The 19,747-nt window shown below is 36.6% G+C and overlaps 3 protein-coding genes and 1 non-coding gene across 4 annotated transcripts; all 4 read left to right on the top strand.

Annotated features, from left to right (window-relative positions):
- Positions 1–4,668: 4,668 nt before the first annotated feature.
- On the top strand, positions 4,669–10,902 carry LOC121798361 (late embryogenesis abundant protein At5g17165-like). Its single transcript, XM_042197327.1, has 2 exons — positions 4,669–4,912; positions 10,392–10,902. The coding sequence occupies exons 1-2, from the start codon at positions 4,815–4,817 to the stop codon at positions 10,654–10,656; spliced, it is 363 nt and encodes a 120-aa protein (XP_042053261.1). The 5' UTR covers positions 4,669–4,814; the 3' UTR covers positions 10,657–10,902.
- A 2,761-nt stretch (positions 10,903–13,663) lies between these two features.
- Positions 13,664–15,569, top strand: LOC121797731 (60S ribosomal protein L13-1-like). Its single transcript, XM_042196421.1, has 5 exons — positions 13,664–13,798; positions 14,278–14,390; positions 14,521–14,654; positions 14,918–15,076; positions 15,170–15,569. Exons 2-5 carry the CDS (start codon positions 14,285–14,287, stop codon positions 15,389–15,391), a joined length of 621 nt encoding a protein of 206 aa, XP_042052355.1. The 5' UTR covers positions 13,664–13,798; positions 14,278–14,284; the 3' UTR covers positions 15,392–15,569.
- Positions 15,570–16,572: 1,003 nt separating this feature from the next.
- On the top strand, positions 16,573–18,991 carry LOC121798611 (aluminum-activated malate transporter 5-like). Its single transcript, XM_042197688.1, has 6 exons — positions 16,573–17,040; positions 17,120–17,257; positions 17,337–17,600; positions 17,679–17,815; positions 17,890–18,036; positions 18,160–18,991. Exons 1-6 carry the CDS (start codon positions 16,722–16,724, stop codon positions 18,823–18,825), a joined length of 1,671 nt encoding a protein of 556 aa, XP_042053622.1. The 5' UTR covers positions 16,573–16,721; the 3' UTR covers positions 18,826–18,991.
- Positions 18,992–19,191: 200 nt separating this feature from the next.
- On the top strand, positions 19,192–19,388 carry LOC121801714. Its single transcript, XR_006050650.1, has one exon. It is a non-coding gene; the product is annotated as a U2 spliceosomal RNA (small nuclear RNA).
- Positions 19,389–19,747: the final 359 nt, after the last annotated feature.

The following is a 19,747-nucleotide window of genomic DNA, read 5'->3' as shown; positions in this document are numbered from 1 at the left end:
CATACTCTTAAATTTTTTTTAAAAATCGTAAAAAATCGGAAAAATTCAGAAAAATAAAAAAAATATATTTTCTGATTCCTAAAAATATAGCCGCTTTATGGCCGTTTTTTTCACATTTTTTAAATTTTTTTTATTATTCTATCCCTAGATCCTCATTAAATATCCACATTCATCATCCATTTTCACATCAAATTCGGCCACAAGTAGTGGGTTTTTTAATTTTAGGAATTTAATTATTCAATTTAGAAATTTAATTATGTACTTTTTTATTTTTTAATGATTTGTAATAGTATTTTGGGAATTTTTAATGCATTTTAATATTGTGAAAATATTTTTAGTAATCGAAATATTTAAATTGAATAATAAAATTGTAGGACCCATGAATAGTGTAAGAGCATGCCTTGCAAAAGAATGCGAATGTGAGTGTTGTGTTCTTACGGATAAGCAAAGAATTAAAAATGAATAAAAGTGGTCGGGCCCACAACCGTGCTCCTGCGGAAGAGCACGGATGTGAATGCTCTTATGTTTGTGTTGAATGTCAAAGAGCTTACTAGTTTCAGTATGTTCCTATGTTTATGAAGGAGCCAATATCTTGATGTTGCTCATTGAATGGCTTTTGATGCTACAATGTCTGCTTGCTTATAAAAAGATTTCGTTACTCACGTCCCTTAATTCGCTCAAGAAGGAGCTATCAGTAAACCGTTTTCCATTTTAATTAAGTTGTGCTTTGTTATCCGTTTATTGATTTGTTCTAAATATGATAAATTAAATAATTAGTCCATAATTTGTAGTTTTGTCTTCCTTTTTTTTAAGTAATTGGGGAAAAAAACTAATCTCCTTAATTATCAATCATTTTTATTGTTTTTGAGTGACCCACGGATTGGACACGGTTGTTGACTACAAATATTTCAGCTATTTCGTATGAGGAAATTATTGTGTTCAAATATTAATTAGTATGTTGAAAGTAAGGATAATTTTTTAATCCATGTTTTGACCTTTAATAGTACTATATGGGAAACGGAAGTAACGGAATCAGGTCTGATTTTGCCGTCGATGACATTATAGCGGTTATATACTGAAAACTATGGTTAACACCTTTAATTAGTCTGATATTATAAAATAAATACTATAAAAATAAGTGACAAAACAATTGTTACACATTGTTTACGACGGGGCAGTAATTATCTGATTGGTTGACTGATCCAAGAATATTTCTGCTAATTTTAAAAGGTACTAAAAGGAAAATAAATAACTGAGAGTGTATAGCAAAATGTATAGAATTTAGATGGCTACGCATAAATATGCTACAATTAAATAAAGTTAAATTCGACTCAAAAAGGAAAAAATAATAGGCGTGGTTAATGTAAATCAAACTCGCCCGAGTTTAACCAGTTACGAAAATTCAACTTTTCTTTTGGAGAAATTTATTTGTTCTAAACATATCTAATGAATTAAACAAGTTATATTTTCTGTGTACTAAATAAGTTTTTTTACTTAAATACTTCTTAACATTTGGCATAAGCAATTAAGGATTCGATTTTAACACGATGAGGCGTGACCGTGATTAATACGTACGTAGAGAAGTTTGATCCAATTGATTAATGTAAATATAATTTTGAGTGGAGACTTCATCGCATGTCATGGTCCATACCTTAGTGCTGAGATTTGTCACAAAGTCAAAAACTCTAATTTAACAATTCACTACAAATGTTCTATTCATACATAATGTATTTTGTCAATATTGGGAGCTTGACAGTTTATATAGTTCAAATACTGCAATATTCTGGCCTTTTTACTAAATTAATAAGATTATTTGTCAAATCTTTGAGCCGACAATATCATTTATATCATTATATGTACTCCATTTAAATAGGTATTGATTTACTAAAAAATATAGTCATTGAAATCCATTCGTATTGGGAGTACTAAACAATAGAATTATTGATGCACTATTTAATCGGCTAATAATTACTACTTCATTTAAAAAAATTATGCAAAATAAAATACAGTGTAATGTTCTCATTTAACTTACCAAACACTCAATACAACTATTTCTCATATCCCCAATTTGCATTATTATTATTATTATTATTATTATTATTATTATTATTATTATTATTATTATTATTATTATTATTATTATTATTATTATTATTATTATTATTATTATTATTATTATTATTATTTCTTTCACACACCAAAACTTTATTAATTACCTTTTTTATATAATTGTACGATTAATATTCTCAGCGAATATGCTTTGCTTAGTTAGAACAAAGAATACTACTTTACTTAGAGCATCTCCAATAGCACTGGACGTCAAATAGCCATCAAATAGCCTTCACACTGCCACATCATCAGCACTACAATTCTCCTGCCACATCAGTTTGCCTCATCAACTGGACATCAAATAGCCCTCACATAGCCTTCACACTACCTATCCACATCACTAATAACAATTATATAATTTAATTTACACTCGTATCAACATACGGAATTTAATTTACGAGACAAATACGGGAAATTCGAATAATACTATTAAAATTTAGAAAGTACATTAATTTTTAAAAAAAGTACAATAATTTAAAAAAAGTACAAAAATTAAAAAGTACAATTAAAAAAGTACAATATTTCTATATGGAAACATAAAACATTCAAGGATGTCTCTATAAAAGAGAGACAACCTATAATGATTTTTGTCCCACATCGAATGTGAAACATAAAACATTCAAAGATGTCTCTATAAAAGAGAGACAACCTAGAATGATTTTTGTCCCACATCGAATGTGAAATATAAAACATTCAAGGATGTCTCTATAAAAGAGAGACAATCTAGAATGATTTTTGTCCCACATCGAATGTGAAACATAAAACATTCAAGGATGTCTCTATAAAAGAGAGACAACCTAGAATGATTTTTGTCCCACATCGAATGTGAAACATAAAACATTCAAGGATGTCTCTATAAAAGAGAGACTATCTAGAGTGGTTTTTGTCCCACATCGAATGTGAAACATAAAACATTCAAAGATGTCTCTATAAAAGAGAGACAACCTAGAATGATTTTTGTCCCACATCGAATGTGAAATATAAAACATTCAAGGATGTCTCTATAAAAGAGAGACAACCTAGAATGATTTTTGTCCCACATCGAATGTGAAACATAAAACATTCAAGGATGTCTCTATAAAAGAGAGACTACCTAGAGTGGTTTTTGTCCCACATCGAATGTGGAACATAAAACATTCAAGGATGTCTCTATAAAAGAGAGACAACCTAGAATGATTTTTGTCCCACATCGAATGTGAAACATAAAATATTCAAGGATGTCTCTATAAAAGAGAGACAACTAGAATGATTTTTGTCCCACATCGAATGTGAAACATAAAACATTCAAGGATGTCTCTATAAAAGAGAGACTACCTAGAGTGGTTTTTGTCCCACATCGAATGTGGAACATAAAACATTCAAGGATGTCTCTATAAAAGAGAGACAACCTAGAATGGTTTCATAATTCGCAAGCCCATTAAATATATATGGGCTATTACGAATTTCTTGTATAAATTTATTTGTAAAAATTGTTTTTAAATATTAAAAACAATTTTTATAAATAAATAATATTTTTAATTTTTTTTTAAATTCGAATTTTTAAAATTCGAATTAAAAAAAAATAAATCCGACGTCGGTTTGGCGCAGATCCGGGACGCACAATGGCGCCCGTGAGGATCGGCGTCGGAACCGGCGTCAGCGCGGGAATCGGCATGGCGACGCCGATTTTGACGCCGATTTCGCCGACGCCGGTTCCAATGGTTCGGCGTCAAACCGGCGTCGGCGAAAAATCGGCGTCGCGGTGGTGACGCCGGTTATTGGAGATGCTCTAAGCGTTTGAGTTCAGACCTCAAAGCCCAGAGTAGTTTTACTGACCATTCCACTCTCTAAATTATTTATACTATAAATTAATTGTCACGTTATATTCTATCAAGTTTGTACTATAATAAATTAATTAATATAGAGTGTGTACATTAACTCCAATTATAGGGGCATAAATGTGATTTTACACACCAATTCCAAACCGTTAAAATAGTTACTAGAACAGTCCCAGCGGATAACGCCGTTGTAGGATGAGATCCACGTACCCTTCCTATTTGGATAATTCCCTCTTGTCTGATGATTGTGCCATGACACACTAATCCAATATCCGAAACTATATGAAACCAGAATAATAAAGCGTGCAGAATTGTTACTAATTTTATATCAGCGTCCCCTATTCTCGATGTTTCGTAGAAATAACCACATACTACTATATACTCCCTCCGTCCCGGACTACTTGCACTTATTTCCTTTCTGGGCGTCCCAAGTTATTTGCACTCTTTCCATTTTTAGTAAAAATTATCACCTACAGCCGCAATTGTTGACTTTGCTATACACTCATTCCTTAATCTCCGTGCCGAAAAGGAAATGTGCGAGTAGTCCGGGACGGTGGGAGTACAATTTTTAAAAACTACTCCTACACTATATGCAAAATAAGGACAATATTAAATTTATATAATCAAAATGGATTAATTTCTACAACCCAAACAGTGCCTTTACTGATTCCGTTAAATGTCGACAAAAGGCGGTCCATAAATTTGACGGAAGTGGATGCGGGTTAGGTGCCAAGGCGGGAATCAAAACGCACGTATTCTGTTTGGATTACAAACACACCATGCTATAAAAGGGGCGACTCTCCCTTCACATTTTCAGCACTCAATATTATTACTCCACTTCATTCTTCAAATTTTCTTCTCTCTCCAAAACAAAGCTTTACTATTTGTATGGCAGCTAATTATTTGCAGGTTTCCAGACTGGCGAGCTTCGGAAAGCGATTGGTTGGCGGCCAGATCCGTTCTCTCATTCCTTCACTCTCCAATAGGTGTGTTGTGCGTTTTTTTTTAAACTGTACTGCGTGGCTATGGGGATTGTTCTGTTTCTGTGCACGTCTTGGTTGGGGAATTTGGAGAAATTCTGATAGGGACCTCGAGCCCGAAGCCCAAACGACCAACTAAGCCGTGGCCCGACATCTTTTATTGTTAGTTTATTATTTAATTTCCTTGTTTAGCTATAGTATTTTTGGAACACAAACCTTGCTCCTCAAGCAAGATATTTACCGTATTTTAGCATAGGATTTATATAAATCTTTTCGGGTTTTCTTCTTGATTCTTTCCCGAATCGTAGAGTCGAATCAAGTAGGGTCCGGACTCTATAAATACTAGAGTCCATTAGAGAGTCAAAAACATTGAGAAATAAAGTATAAACTTATTCTCATTCCTGGTTCTGGCGGAAATCGCCCCCTAGCACCTCAACTAGGGTTTATCTTCCTTTTATTCTCGTGTCAAACGTGCGTGCTCAATCCCGATAGAACAAGGTTCTATCAATTGGTGCTTCCATTGTTAACTCTTCCTCCATCCAAATCTCTCAAAACTCACTACTCACGACAAAATCCTCACAATCTCAATCCAAACTCCAATCATCACAGCCACGTAGCCACCGCTTGTTTCCATGGCTTTTATTCAGGAATCTTTACAACAACATGCTCTCCGTGAGATCCTCGTGGACTTGCGCCAACTGGTTGCTGCTCATGGTGAATTTCTAGCCAATTTCAGACGTCATACACTGACCGAGGAGCCTCCGGACAGCCTTGTCGAGCGCTCACCTCCACATCCACCGTGGAATACTCGGCCGCCGGCCCAGCAGCCAGTCGTAGAGCCTCCGCGGTGTTGGACACTTCCTCCGTCGATCACACAGCCGCCGCCGGGATTCAAGGCAGAGCCCTTACCGAGCCTTCGCGTCGATCCCCCTCGCTTTGACGGCGAAAATGCTCAGGATTGGATTCATAAAATCCAACACTACTACAATAATCAGTACATGCCGCTCCATGATCGTTTATACCTGACCCAATTCTTGTTTGATCATCCAGCAGCGGAGTGGATGACGTACTGGGAGGCAAACAATAAAGGCAAAGGGTGGGACGATTTTCTATTGGCAGTCCGTTACCAATTTGCTCTGGGATTCACTGTGGAGGTCAACGATGAAGAGCAATTAGGTGGCAGTTCGTTGTGTGTTGGTATCCCCAACGAGGTGATGGACGCCGATGTTGTTTCACAAAAATTTGCATTGGAATTGGTGTCTGATGATGTCCCTAGCAAGGTCGGCGCTCCCTCTGATGGAGTTGTTCTCTCCGTTGCATCAAAACGTGTTACAGACTCACTTTTTGTGACTGATCCTAGCGACGAGGCTCTTAAGTTGTGCGAGTTTTCTAGCCACGAGGTTGATGGTGATGATGCTCTTCTTGCTGTTGAATCTGCACAAATAGATGCACAATATATGGCTACTCCTACACCATCCGATAGTGATTATACGGAGTCATGTCTCGAGCAACAAAATTTGCTCGGTGTTGGTGATCAAAACTTGTTCAGATTGGAACAAACACTCACCACCGATGGTCGCTCGATCCCTCCGCGTGTACTCAGTTTTACTGTTATCATGAATGTGAACGGTGAAGATTGTGGAGTAGAAGATGGTGCGAAGATGGACTACTTAGTAAAGCATGGTTTGGAGCTTCCTCATCGGGAAAAGCAAGATGAAGATTCTGTTGCAACTGACATTGAACGAGGAATGAGACCTCAACATGAAGATGAAAGCATTCCTACTTGCTTACAGACGGGATCAGTCAAATCTCAAGTTCCGTCCCCGTGTCCGCTGAATCTTGAGATGGAGATATTGTTGGACCATTTTACGGCCAAAATGACGAAGCAACAGGGGGAGAACATGAAACAGCCTTATTACCAAATATCTGTCAGCTGCCCCCTCTCCACCAAGCTGAGCAGGCAATTTTACGCCCCTTTTTCTGTTCTCGGGTGGCATTCTAATTCCGAGCTCTATGCTAATGTAGTGCACAAAGGAGATACATCTAAGGCTGGTCATTACTACAGCTTCATTCACTTACACTCCACTGAATGGTACATATCTGATGATTCTCGAGTTTCTGCTGCAGATGGTGATGAAGTTTTCGAGCAGATGGCATATATTCTGCTCTACGCTCCGCACAGCACTCTCTGGTTTACCGATTTCATTCTAGCTCTGCAGTCATCAAATGGATTTGCTTCTTTAGTGGCATCACAACTACTCCCTACTTTTGAGCTTGGACAGGGTGATGCAACTATTTTGCCTCATGATAAGGAAGGAAACGGATTAGAGACTAATGGAGATTACAAGCAGCTACAGACTACTATTTCCTTCGTTCCTGACTTTACAGAACAGTGTCAAGATGAGATTTTGTGTGGGGGAAATGGAGCTGGTGAAGCTGATAAAGATCCAAGTTTAACCAGTGAAAATAATTTAGTTGCTGATGGAGATGAAGGTTTGTTTGCTGATGAATATTACCAATTTGCATTTTGGCAATTGCTATTTTTATGCATATGGCTTGACCCGTCTGATGTTTTGAAAAGGAAACAAGGCAGGGTGTTTCTAGTTTTGCTTCATGCAACCATTTTTGATCATTTGAAGGAAGTTGAGAATAATGTAATCATGGTAGAGGGTTTCAATTCAGAAGAAGAGAGTAGCTGGATTGATGTTGTAGCAAACTTAGGTGGGGAAATCCATGCAGCCTCCAGGGAGTTAGGAGACCATGTCGAGAATGATCTATCACTCGATTTTGGGATAGCAGCTTGTGGGGATAATGACAAGGGATGTCTGTTCGTTGATAACAGGAGCTTCTACAACATTGGTCTGCCGAGATCGAGGCTTATAATTGGGCCGAACATTCAGTGTTTTGGCTTGCTTGATGAGTTTGGCAATTATACTATGCGGCCATGTCTCTCGAGTGCCGTACAAGTTCACGCATTTGATGTGACTAAGGCCTTGCAGGAATCAGGAGGCGTAGACCTTTGCTTTCCGATTGAGGACGAGCCATTCCTCCTCGGATACAATATAGATGGGGAGCGAGTTATCGATGGGTTCTTCTCTCGTCCATGGCTTCTTAACAAAAATCAGTTTTCGCTGATTCGATTATTCACTACGAGAGAGGGCATGATTGCTTATCATTGTGGTGTTTCTAAGCTTGATGAGGCAGATGGGGTTGCCAGGTGTTTGTTGGAGTTTACGATAGGTGTGACGGGTTCTCTGAAGTTCGACTCATGGCCACCGCGACTTTTCGTCATCATTGGAGGTGGTTCTGGTCTAGGAACGGGGAGAACTTGGATTGCTGCTATAGCAGACATATGTAGGGAAGCAAATGCAATCTCAAGAGAGTTTGAAGAGGTTGTTCTCAACGTTATGCTGCTAATGATTCAAGCCCATTTATTAGCTAAACGGAGTACAAGAGCAGTATACAATCCAGGTAAGAATCCTAGCATCAAGACCGAGTCGTCAATTAATTTAGCGAGTGCAGATGAAGGGCTAGAAGTTCAAATTGGAGCAGAGATGGCAAGCTTGGAAGCTAGGCAATCAGCTGCAAAGGAAGCATACATGGCTTGTGGCTCCTGTGTGTTGCTTCAATTTCGAGCTTTAGAACACGGAGTTATAAAGTTGATCTTCTGCTGCATTTTCTTCATATCCGCCTTGAGGACAAGGCGATTGTTATCGGGGAGGGAGTTGATAGGGACCTCGAGCCCGAAGCCCAAACGACCAACTAAGCCGTGGCCCGACATCTTTTATTGTTAGTTTATTATTTAATTTCCTTGTTTAGCTATAGTATTTTTGGAACACAAACCTTGCTCCTCAAGCAAGATATTTACCGTATTTTAGCATAGGATTTATATAAATCTTTTCGGGTTTTCTTCTTGATTCTTTCCCGAATCGTACAGTCGAATCAAGTAGGGTCCGGACTCTATAAATACTAGAGTCCATTAGAGAGTCAAAAACATTGAGAAATAAAGTATAAACTTATTCTCATTCCTGGTTCTGGCGGAAATCGCCCCCTAGCACCTCAACTAGGGTTTATCTTCCTTTTATTCTCGTGTCAAACGTGCGTGCTCAATCCCGATAGAACAAGGTTCTATCAAATTCCGTCTATGATTTCTGAATTTTGTGAATTTGTTTCCTCTTTCTGATCGGAGTTGTGCTAGTGTTTTTTCACTGAAAAAAATCATATTCCGAATTTCTAATTACGTACACAATTCATCCCTAAATCTGCTAGAGTAATTGGAATGGTTTTTCTGGAATTTATTGGGGATTGATACGTTGCAGCATAATTTAGGGGATCCACTATTGTGTATTTCTAGTTTCTGCAGATAAAGCTAAATGCGGAATTTTGTAAGTGTTGGAAAAAAGGACGTCATTAGAGTAAGTTTAGTACTCCATATTGATACGAAGTTGAATGGAGAAATTGCAAAGCAATATTATGCAGATTTAAACTAAAATAGAGCTGCATCGTGAGGTAAAGCTCATGTATAATACTATCTCCATAACATAATTTTCTTGTTATGCTTGTTGTTGAATGCGAAATTTTCCACTCAGTGAATGTACAGGCTTAAAATATCGATATTGTCGACCAGTAGAATATCACTGTAATCTTTTAAAACTAGTTCGTTCCTATTTGGTAGGTTAGTTAGGATAAGGGCATCACATGAGCAGTAAATTTCACTTAAAGATCTCCAGCATAGACTAATGGCCTAACTCGGTATTCTTGTTTTCTACTCATCTTCCCGATAGTCTTGTTAAGTTTTTATGACATGGTAGAAATTAGGAGCATTAGTACTATACGATAACTCAGGAGAAATCCTGTTGATGAATGATAAATTAACTATGACTTAGGTTGGCCTAGTCAGAGATCAGATGCAATATAGAGTTTCTTGCAGTATCTTGGCTTCTGGCACCTACATTCAGAAATGAATCCATCTTTTTCCTTTTTAAAACCGATGTGAAATTAGTATGTGATTAAGTTGCAGTCATCTTCAGTTTGCAGCTTATAAATCTGATGTGCTTGTGTTTTGATTGTCTTAGCTAGGGTGATTGGTTGGAGGTGATAAAGTTAGAAATTCAGCTGAATAATAATGTTATCATTTATTGCTAAATATTGCTGCTGTACCTAGTTTGTATCGACTACCTATTTATATGTATTAACTGCTTCTAATTTGCTGATCTGGTATCCCATGTTAGGCGTACTAATCTTGACTTTGATCTTGGTCCAATCATATCCATAAACTCAAGTCTAAATTTGACGGCCATGTCATTTAATACTGGGGTCTTATTTAATTATATATCTCGTAGACCTCATTACAAGATTACTAGTATTTAAATATCAGTATTGACTTTGGTCTGAGTTAGGCAGCAAACTGAAAATGATCAACCGGCATAGTTAAAAATATATTTTTGTTGAAGGTGTGAATATGATTAATGTGATGTATATGCAGGAGGAGTGTCCACGTGTCGGTGTACGAGAAGAACCCTGAGGAGCACATCCGGGCAACTTTGGTCCCGGATGATGTAATACCACCCCAGCCTGAGCATTACTGGTCTCCTCACCCTCAGACTGGAGTGTTCGGCCCTGCAAAGGATCACAAGCCGGCTCTTGGGGTGGAACGGGGGCTGCATTCAAGATCGGTTGCAGGCTCGGTGTTGGAGCAGAAAGCTTTCTTCCGCCCTCTAGAGGACCTTGAGAAGCCAATCCACCACTGAGACCACGAAGCAGCAACTTCTTCACTCCCCTTAGTAGGTTAATCAAGATTTATATATAGTGAATTCAAATAAGTGAATAACTGATCTGTTGTTAGTCGATATATATATACATACATGTACACTTGTGTGGGTGGGGGAAAAGTTGCTTGTAATAAAATGTTGTTACTTTGTTCTGTTAAGGAAATAGTGGATGTTGTTGTAGCTACACCCCTTTATTATTGTTATGAAAGAAATTTATTATTTTTATTTTTGGAAATGCTGCAGTCAAATATTGGTAAAGCAATAACCTAGACTCTCTAAATGTGAGGATGGAATTCAATAGTAACTTAAAGAGGATAGTCTATCACACTATCATTGAATTGCTAGAGATGTTACGGTCTCTATGCAAAATGATGTGTCTTTTGTTTCAGTTACATGAACTAAATGTGTCACATGGTATTTACCAGAGCATAAATAAACAGAACATGATTATACATTAGACACGAAAATTAATTGTTGTTGAAACCTCGCTTAGAGTTAGGAGGTTGTTGCTGACCACTGACCAATATATGTCACTTTAAATTAGGCAGAGTTTCTTTTCTATTAGAATGAAAATTAGGCAACAGTTAAAGCCTCACTTTGCTTATATAGCATATGCTCATGTGTATAGAGTAATCGGGTAAATATTAGAACTAAGTCCATTTATAGTCTCCCTCCGTCCCTTTGTAGTAGTAGAGATGTTTCTTTTCTTCACCGGATTTAATAAAATAAAATTTTAAGTGAGTTACTAAAAAAAGTAGAATAGAAAAATGAAGAAGAAAATAAAGTATAAAAACAATGTTTTTGCCAAAAAAAATAAATAACGAGTACAATGGGATTATCTAAATGGGATAAATCTAAAAAAGATTATGATTAATTGGAGTAGTACTTTTAATAAATGCTTTTAACTGTAGCATTCAGGATATCCATATTTAAAAAATGGAGGCCCAAAATCACGTATGAATATATTGGGCCTTCTCAGATGGACAACACATATTGGGCCCAATAGTGAAATAGATTGGATTTAAAGGCATCTGGTATGCGAATACATGTCTTCATGATTTTACAAAACCGCACACAATGTGCTTTTGATCTTAGCTACAAAATAGGAATGAATCTTAGCTATTTGTTCAAAAAGTAAAAGTAAAATGAAAAAATTATTACAATCGAAGTATTTATCTTAGTCATTTATAGTAAAAGTAGAAATAAATCATAGTTATTCATTTAAAAGTACTATAATCGTTTCACATCTATAAATACAAGAAAACACAACACTGCAATCATCTCAACTTCATTTCCATTTCTATTGTTGTCTTTATCTTTTCCTCTGAAAATGTCAATTTGTAAAGAAAGTTATACAAAGAATAAAAACATTTTTTTGGTCAATTTTATATGCAAATTTCACAAGATTCGTTCATATGGATTTAGGACATCTCAATCAATAGAAGAATCTTAGAAGTATGGGGAAAATGAATGCAATGAAGCTAAAGGTTTGACTTAGCTAGAGCGTACAAGAAGATTTGTACGGCTCGCATTCAAACCAACAAGAAAGCAACAAAGAAATTCAGTTGAAGTATCCGAGCAGCTAAAATAAGAAATGGAAACAGTGCTTCAAATACTCACATATTCTATAATAACTTTTTAAATAGTCTCCATGTGATAAATTGGTTATAGTAGATGAATGAAGCCACACAAATGCTTAAGAAATACATCAAATTACAAATTGGTTTAGAAATTTTCTCATATTTAGGAAATGATTATAAATTTTAAAAAAACTAAGATTGTGCAAGAAGCTCTAAACAAAACCATCACCTGAAACAAGGGCGGACACATGTGGAGAGAGGGTAGGGCTTTAGCCCCTAATGAATTTATATTTTTAATTTTTTCTTTTATAAAGTTTTATAATTTTTTCATAATTTATACATATAATTATACTAAAGCCCTTGTTAGTAATTTAAATCACATTGAAAATTGTTTTCAAATAATATTTTAAAAATATAGCCCTTATTAATGCTCATTTCTGCGTCCGTCCCTAACCTGAAATGCAATCTTCTAAATTCAGAATGTCAAGCTCATACTCACATGACACACAAGTTACGTTTTAATTTCCTATGAGTTGTGATGATGGCAAACAACATGTCATCAGTTATTATTTTTATCAAAGTTAATCAAAATACAAAAACTAAATAAAGAAAAACATTACTTCACGACGTCTCAACTTGTTGCTCTATAAACAAAATTGAGCAAATAACTGACCATGAGCTCAAATCAACGAGAGAAGTAATTAAAATAATGAGTACGAATTTGAACTCCATAGACAATCCTTATGGTCATACTTATTTTTAAATTGAAAGAAGATAGAGTACGAATTTGAACTCCATAGACAATCCTCGTGGTCATACTTATTTTTAAGCTGAAAGAAGATGATTTTTTTATAGAAAGACTTCAACGGTAAAACCACCAAATGACTATACAACTAGAATATATAGTCCATACTTCGATAATATAGGAGGATCTGATTCTGATTTAACGGATTATTAGATAATATTTTTCATTTTTTATTATAATTTGTTCTTCACCTTTTATTTATTTTTATGCATTTAAAATATGATTTCCGTTTGTAGGACCACTTTGTATTATGTTTTATCTTTAAATATAATTGTACAATAAAAAATAATTAAAATTAACTTATTTCAAAAGGTTAGTATATAAGTTTAATTAAGTACAAATAAATAAAGAGTGATATATTAAAAATTAGAAAAAAACAAAATATCCTAAATTCTAAGTTTAAAGTTATCGTTGTTAATTGAAGTACTATGATTTTACTAAATTTTATTAAAACTAATTCATTTGGCATTTGAGTTTTTATAAAGTTAATTTATAATATATAGCATAGTAATATTTGAAAATATAAGTCGCCGTTCTTAGTTTCCATTTAAATATAGGTATATTGAATAAAAATTTTAGCCCACTAATTAATTTACTAATGAGCCCAATGAAATAGTTCATGTTAACCTAGATTTCATTTCATAGCCGCCATTCTCACTTCTCATCTTCTTCCTCAAATATTTCTGCATTTCTTTCAAATTCTCCCCAGCCTCTGTTCGTCGCCAAATTGAACCAGGTACACTTCTACCCTGCTCTATTCTAAAATACAAAACAAGTAGGGATTGGATGAAAATTGCATTTACATCCAATTTTCACAAACTGAAAAAGCATGTTTGAACTCTGATGGGTGGTTATTGTGCCAAAACGCTATCATGACTATGAACTTGAACTCTGGTGCTCAATTTTGCACCATATCTCTAATGTTATCGTTAAATCCTGCAACCATTATATTACCACAGGACCTACCCTAGCTGTGCTTTGCTTTACTCAGCTGAAACCTCCTTTTTCATGCTTATCTTTTGTTGCCTTATTTTTTTAGCATGTCTATGCAAATTGGTTATTTCATAGAAATCATTTGCCTAATTGATGATGAATTTGTAATGTTGGGTGTCGCCATGATTCCGTTTTTACCCCCCTTTTCTGCCTAGTGTTTCGTTAATTTGCTAGATGGTGTTTTGGCCTTAATGGCAAGTGTTTTCTTCTTGGTTGCTTTAGGTAAATCATGAAGCATAACAATGTTATCCCAAATGGGCATTTCAAGAAGCATTGGCAAAACTATGTGAAAACATGGTTTAACCAGCCTGCCCGAAAGGCCAGAAGAAGGACTGGTAATCATTCCATTCTTTATTTGACTGGTTTTTGGAATCCAAATTTGTGTGTTCCGCCATTTCTGCTCCAAGTTATCATCAACTGAGCCTTGTCGTCATCTTATGTCCTATGATTAACTGTTATTTTCAGCACGACAAGCGAAAGCTGTTAAGATTTTTCCCAGGCCAACTGCTGGACCCCTTCGCCCCGTCGTCCGCGGTCAAACACTCAAGTACAACATGAAAGTCAGAGCTGGCAGGGGGTTTTCTCTTGAGGAGCTTAAGGTGAGCAAGCTCCTCTCTGCTTGATTGAACTGATGCCATCTGATTCTACTCTGTTGCTAATAAGATCTATGTATGCTGTTATTAACTCAGGATTTGATCAACTAGTATACTAATCTAACATCATTTTCCATATTATTTTTATAAGTAATCCATTGTAATGCATTTGATTGTAGCGTCCCAACATGATTCCCCGTTTCAGCCTCAGTTTTAGTTGTGCCTTTTTTCGTTTTCTAAATTTGCTTTTGCTTATATTGTACAACCAGGCTGCAGGCGTCCCTAAGAAACTTGCCCCAACTATTGGCATCTCTGTTGATCACCGCCGAAGAAATAGCTCGTTGGAGGGATTCCAGACTAATGTCCAGAGACTGAAGACATTCAAGGCTAAGCTCGTCGTCTTCCCAAGGCGTGTTTGCAAATTCAAGGTAAAATGAGCCTTGGATGGATGAAGCTTTTTTTTTCTTTTTTTCTAGTCATTACAGACCATCTTATGCACGCTCTTGTCTCTCTTTTTTCAGGCTGGTGATTCTACTCCTGAGGAGCTGGCTACAGCCACACAGGTTGCTGGGGCTTACATGCCTATTGTCAGCGAGAAGCCGACTATGGATCTTGTTAAGGTGACAGAAGAGATGAAATCATTCAAGGCATACGACAAGCTGCGTCTGGAGAGGACCAACGCTCGCCATGTCGGTGTTAGGGCCAAGAGAGCGGCTGAGGCGGAGAAGGAAGAGAAGAAGTAAAGCAATTAAATTGTTGGATTTGCATTGTTTCTTATATTTATATTTTTGAGTTTTGCCTGAATTTTGATACTAGTAATCTATACTTGAGAGTTTTGACAAGAAGGTTCTATGTTCTCGGACTATTTTAGAATTTGTAGTTGATATGGTTATTTAAGAGTATGAATTCATGTGCCTGCCATGTGTCTTGTTAGAGCATGTGTAGCCAGATAATTTGTTGCAGGCTCAATTTGAAACTTCACTCAATCGTTGATTGATTGCAATTATTTCAACTCTAAATTAATTTGATGAAGGATGTTACCTTTTAATTATATGTATTCGAATATCGGTTCATTTACTGTTTTACTTGCGTGTCCAATACGCGTTCGTAATTGGGGATTAATGGATTATTGATTATTTGAAGAAATTGCTAAATGAAATAAAATTTCATTGAAGCTTCGGGTTTGGCTCCTGTTTTATTCTGTATGAATAAAATCAAGAGCTCAGATGTTTTTCCATAATCCTTCTAACAAAACAGTATGTCCAGATACATGGTTACTAAACTAGGAGGGTGATGCGTAATCTAACAAAACATGTCCATATATATGTGAAGCATAATTAGATTATACTTTTATAATTTTGAAAAGTTTTTTATATTAGTAGTATATAAATTTTTGTATATAGATGCTAAACTATTCTTAAAAATTATAACAGGTATGGATATATATGAATATTCAATATTTATATATAATAATTTTAGATAAATTAATATCTTATAAAAAATATTACCCTTGAACTAAACATATTTAAAGTGTACTTATTTATTAAGTTACAACTTCATATTTCCTTTGATGAACTATTGATTAAAGGAAAAAAACATCTAACCAACAGATTATATCTAAAAATATGACTAAAAATCAAATTTTTGTAAAGCAAAATCTTTTATAACTAATAGGAGTATGTATATAGATGTAGTATAGATAAGATGCGAGATTATCTCATCCTATTATATCTATATTAATGAATAATTTTTCAGTGTTAATAAAAGAGAATAATAGATTGACAGTTATATTCTGTTATCCTTACCTAGACTTGATAGATATTTGACTAGACTCCTCTTCTTTGTTATATACAAACGGACAAATAGTTCACCTTCGACTAATCTTCGTGCCGAAAAAAGTTAAAAATATCAAGTCTCATATTCTTACATCCGTACAACAAATATAGATTGGAAGACAGCAACAGTCGTAACTTGAGAACTTTCCCAACCGCCCTACACATAAACTCCATTAGTTAACTCGTGTGCAAGGAGAAAAGGGAATATTACAAGTTAAAGTTGTCGCAACGAAGAAAAATGGCTGGTAATTTGGGGTCGCTGAGACAGAGTTTTTTAGAGAGAGGGAGAGAGCGGCTGCTGTCGGGAAAGTACTATTCGGAGGTGGAACATGAGGGCCGGCTTTTGGAGAGCTTGTGGAGGAGCCTGGTAGATATTTGGGTTAGCGCGTATGATATGGGAAGATCTGACCCAAGAAAAGCGATGTTCGCTGCTAAAATGGGCTGCGCTCTCTCTGTGGTTTCTCTCCTCATCTTCTTCAACGAGCCCTCCACTTATATCACCAAGCATTCCATCTGGGCCATCCTCACCGTCATCGTTGTCTTCGAGTTCAGTATAGGTAATAATAATCACACGTGTTTGTTTGATTTCTTGTACGTGTGATGTACTATCATGTAATGGCAAATGTGGTTTTGTAGGGGCGACGTTGAACAAAGGGTTTAATCGAGCGTTGGGGACTTTCTCTGCTGGTGCACTGTCTTTAGGGATTGCAGAATTGGCCAAGCTTTCTGGTTTATTTTCAGAAGTTGTGATAGTCATCTGTATATTTGTTGCAGGTCACTTTCTTATTTCGCATTTTAGTTTTAAGCAGCTGTGTGGCTAAAATTGATGATTTATGCTCTGTGTTGGCCTCAGGTTTCTTGTGTAGTTATTTGAAACAGCATCCGGCTGTGAAGCAGTACGAATATGGATTTCGGGTGTTCATGCTGACGTTTTGCATCGTGCTGGTGTCTGATCCATTGGAGTTTGTTCAGACTGCTGTTTCCAGATTGGTGCTGATTACAGTTGGTGCTGCTGTTTGTTTGGTCATGAATGTATGCATTTTCCCTATTTGGTCTGGTGAAGATTTGCACAAGCTGGTCGTCAAGAACATTAAAGGGGTCGCCACGTCTTTGGAAGGTCAAGTCAGGATCCACTTGTTGTTCAATTACTAGTGCTATATCTTATGCTATGCATAAATTAATGTATTGAAAACAGGTTGTGTGAATATGTACTTGCAATGTGTTGAGTATGAGAGAGTACCATCAAAAATCCTAGTCTACCAGGCTTCTGATGATCCTCTTTACAACGGCTATAGAGCTGCTGTGGAGTCCACTAGCCAAGAGGAGGCTCTGGTTAGTGTAGTGTGCCTTTTATAATCTCCTTCTCAGCATGACAGATCGTTGATTGTATCTGTCGTTTTTCTCAGTTGGGGTTCGCTATATGGGAACCACCTCATGGCCGGTATAAAATGCTGAACTATCCTTGGAGCGAATTCGTAAAAGTCAGTGGTGCTCTGAGGCACTGTGCTTTCATGGTGATGGCGATGCACGGCTGTATTCTTTCAGAAATACAGGTATTATAGTTTGTAAGTGTTGCTCAAAGTTTTATCTTAGTAGGAAAGGGAAATGGTGTGATCGCGTCTATCTACTGCATACCGTTTCTCGTTTTCTTTCGTTTTGAGACACTCGTTCTGCAGGCACCTTCTGAACTAAGACAAGTTTTCAAGGATGGTATTCAAAGAGTTGGCATCCAAGGAGCTAAAGTTCTGACTATGCTTAGTGAAAAAGTCGAAAACATGGAAAAATTGAGTTCACAAGATCCTCTTGCAGATATTCATGATGCTGCTGAGAATTTGCAGATGATGATCGACCAGAGATCCTATCTTTTAGTAAACGCAGATAGTTGGGAGGGCGTCAGACGGCCTGGGAGTCTCAACCCAGAGACGATTCGGGAACTGAGAGAGAAAGAAAACAAGCCCTTCTTGATAAAGTCACTCGGCTCAATCAAGCAGCAAACGCTTCGAAACTACGATGCAGTTACTGCAAACAATGTGGATTCTGAAGAGGACGTCTTTAAGCAGCAGACAATGTGGCCTTCGCGCCTCTCTCTCTCAGACCTCAACGAACGCGAAATTCAGACATATGAAAGCGCGAGTGCATTGTCTCTTGCAACTTTTACCTCTTTGTTGATCGAGTTTGTTGCCAGGCTTCAGAACCTGATTCACTCATTCGAGGAGCTCAGCGAGAAGGCTGAGTTCAGGGAGCCGGTTGAGACAACGGAAAAGCAAACGAGCTGTGGTTTCTGCTCCGGAGTGCTCAAATGCTTGGGCTGCAGAACTAATGAGGTCCAAGAACTTGTATGATGATCAAGTGATATGGTTGTAGTTCGTTACCAGAAACAATCAGATATATGTAAAGCAATATTGTGACATATGGCCATAATACAGCTAGCTTTAGGGTGAATTATTCCCATATAAATGTAAGCTTTTGATAGAATTAAGTAACTAGAATGAGGTCTGTATATTCCAAGGCTCACTGTTTAAGCATTCTGTACAACCTTCGAATTGGATTTTGTTAATGAGGTTTATTATCAGTAACAAGCATGTTAGAGTTGCTGTAGCGTAATTTATAGGTGAAGAAGCTGTGGTGTTTATCCCACATCGGATGTGTAGAGAGAAGGAAGAGGAGAAGACATAGTATAAGAACATGGGCCAGAATGTTATAAACTCATACCTTTCTCGGCCTTTTGGCTAAGATCAAGTGTAGTATCTGTTCTTATCAGTTTAATATCTGATATGTGGGCCATTGGCCCACACGATATTAAATTTATTTTTTGAGGGGAAAAAGTCCATTAAGATAGCTTGCTATTTGGGCTTTCACGCGTCGCCTTTGTGTTGCACTATTGCATGGGCCTGGCGCACTCCACCAATTCCAGTATAAAATTTCTTAAATGCTATTTATAGGCAGAATTGTCGCTTTCTTGTGTATGCGAAATTTGTCACTGTATTTATTAGTCTGAATAATAGACGAGTAATATTGCCCGAGTAGTTTCTAACATCGTCCTCCATTGTTACTCCCTCACAGTTGTAGCTCTATGATAAAGTTGTTAGTGTATTGTGCGTTCTTGATTTTATTTAGTTGGTATAAATTAAATACTGTATGTTTGTATTGTGCGTTCTTGATTTTAATTGTGATCACATTTCATTACAATCCATAGACATCTTTCATCGACCTGGACATGAAAAAATTGAAGAAAATGGAACATTAGTATAAGTTGGACCAACA

The sequence above is a fragment of the Salvia splendens genome, chromosome 4 (genome assembly GCF_004379255.2).
Source record: "Salvia splendens isolate huo1 chromosome 4, SspV2, whole genome shotgun sequence".
Taxonomy (NCBI): Eukaryota; Viridiplantae; Streptophyta; class Magnoliopsida; order Lamiales; family Lamiaceae; genus Salvia; species Salvia splendens.
Note: the sequence above shows the minus strand (reverse complement) of the source record. Positions and strands in the feature narration are given on the sequence as shown.

What these genes read in the sequence shown, in the direction of transcription:
- LOC121798611 (XM_042197688.1), top strand. Translation starts at nt 16,722, where the DNA reads ATGGCTGGTAATTTGGGGTCGCTGAGACAGAGTTTTTTAGAGAGAGGG. An exon ending in GGTCGCCACGTCTTTGGAAG is followed by an intron (nt 17,601 to 17,678) that starts GTCAAGTCAGGA and finishes TATTGAAAACAG; the next exon opens with GTTGTGTGAATATGTACTTG. An exon ending in GTATTCTTTCAGAAATACAG is followed by an intron (nt 18,037 to 18,159) that starts GTATTATAGTTT and finishes CTCGTTCTGCAG; the next exon opens with GCACCTTCTGAACTAAGACA.
- LOC121797731 (XM_042196421.1), top strand. Translation starts at nt 14,285, where the DNA reads ATGAAGCATAACAATGTTATCCCAAATGGGCATTTCAAGAAGCATTGG. An exon ending in AAAGGCCAGAAGAAGGACTG is followed by an intron (nt 14,391 to 14,520) that starts GTAATCATTCCA and finishes TGTTATTTTCAG; the next exon opens with CACGACAAGCGAAAGCTGTT. An exon ending in TTTCTCTTGAGGAGCTTAAG is followed by an intron (nt 14,655 to 14,917) that starts GTGAGCAAGCTC and finishes TTGTACAACCAG; the next exon opens with GCTGCAGGCGTCCCTAAGAA.
- LOC121798361 (XM_042197327.1), top strand. Translation starts at nt 4,815, where the DNA reads ATGGCAGCTAATTATTTGCAGGTTTCCAGACTGGCGAGCTTCGGAAAG. An exon ending in ATTCCTTCACTCTCCAATAG is followed by an intron (nt 4,913 to 10,391) that starts GTGTGTTGTGCG and finishes ATGTATATGCAG; the next exon opens with GAGGAGTGTCCACGTGTCGG.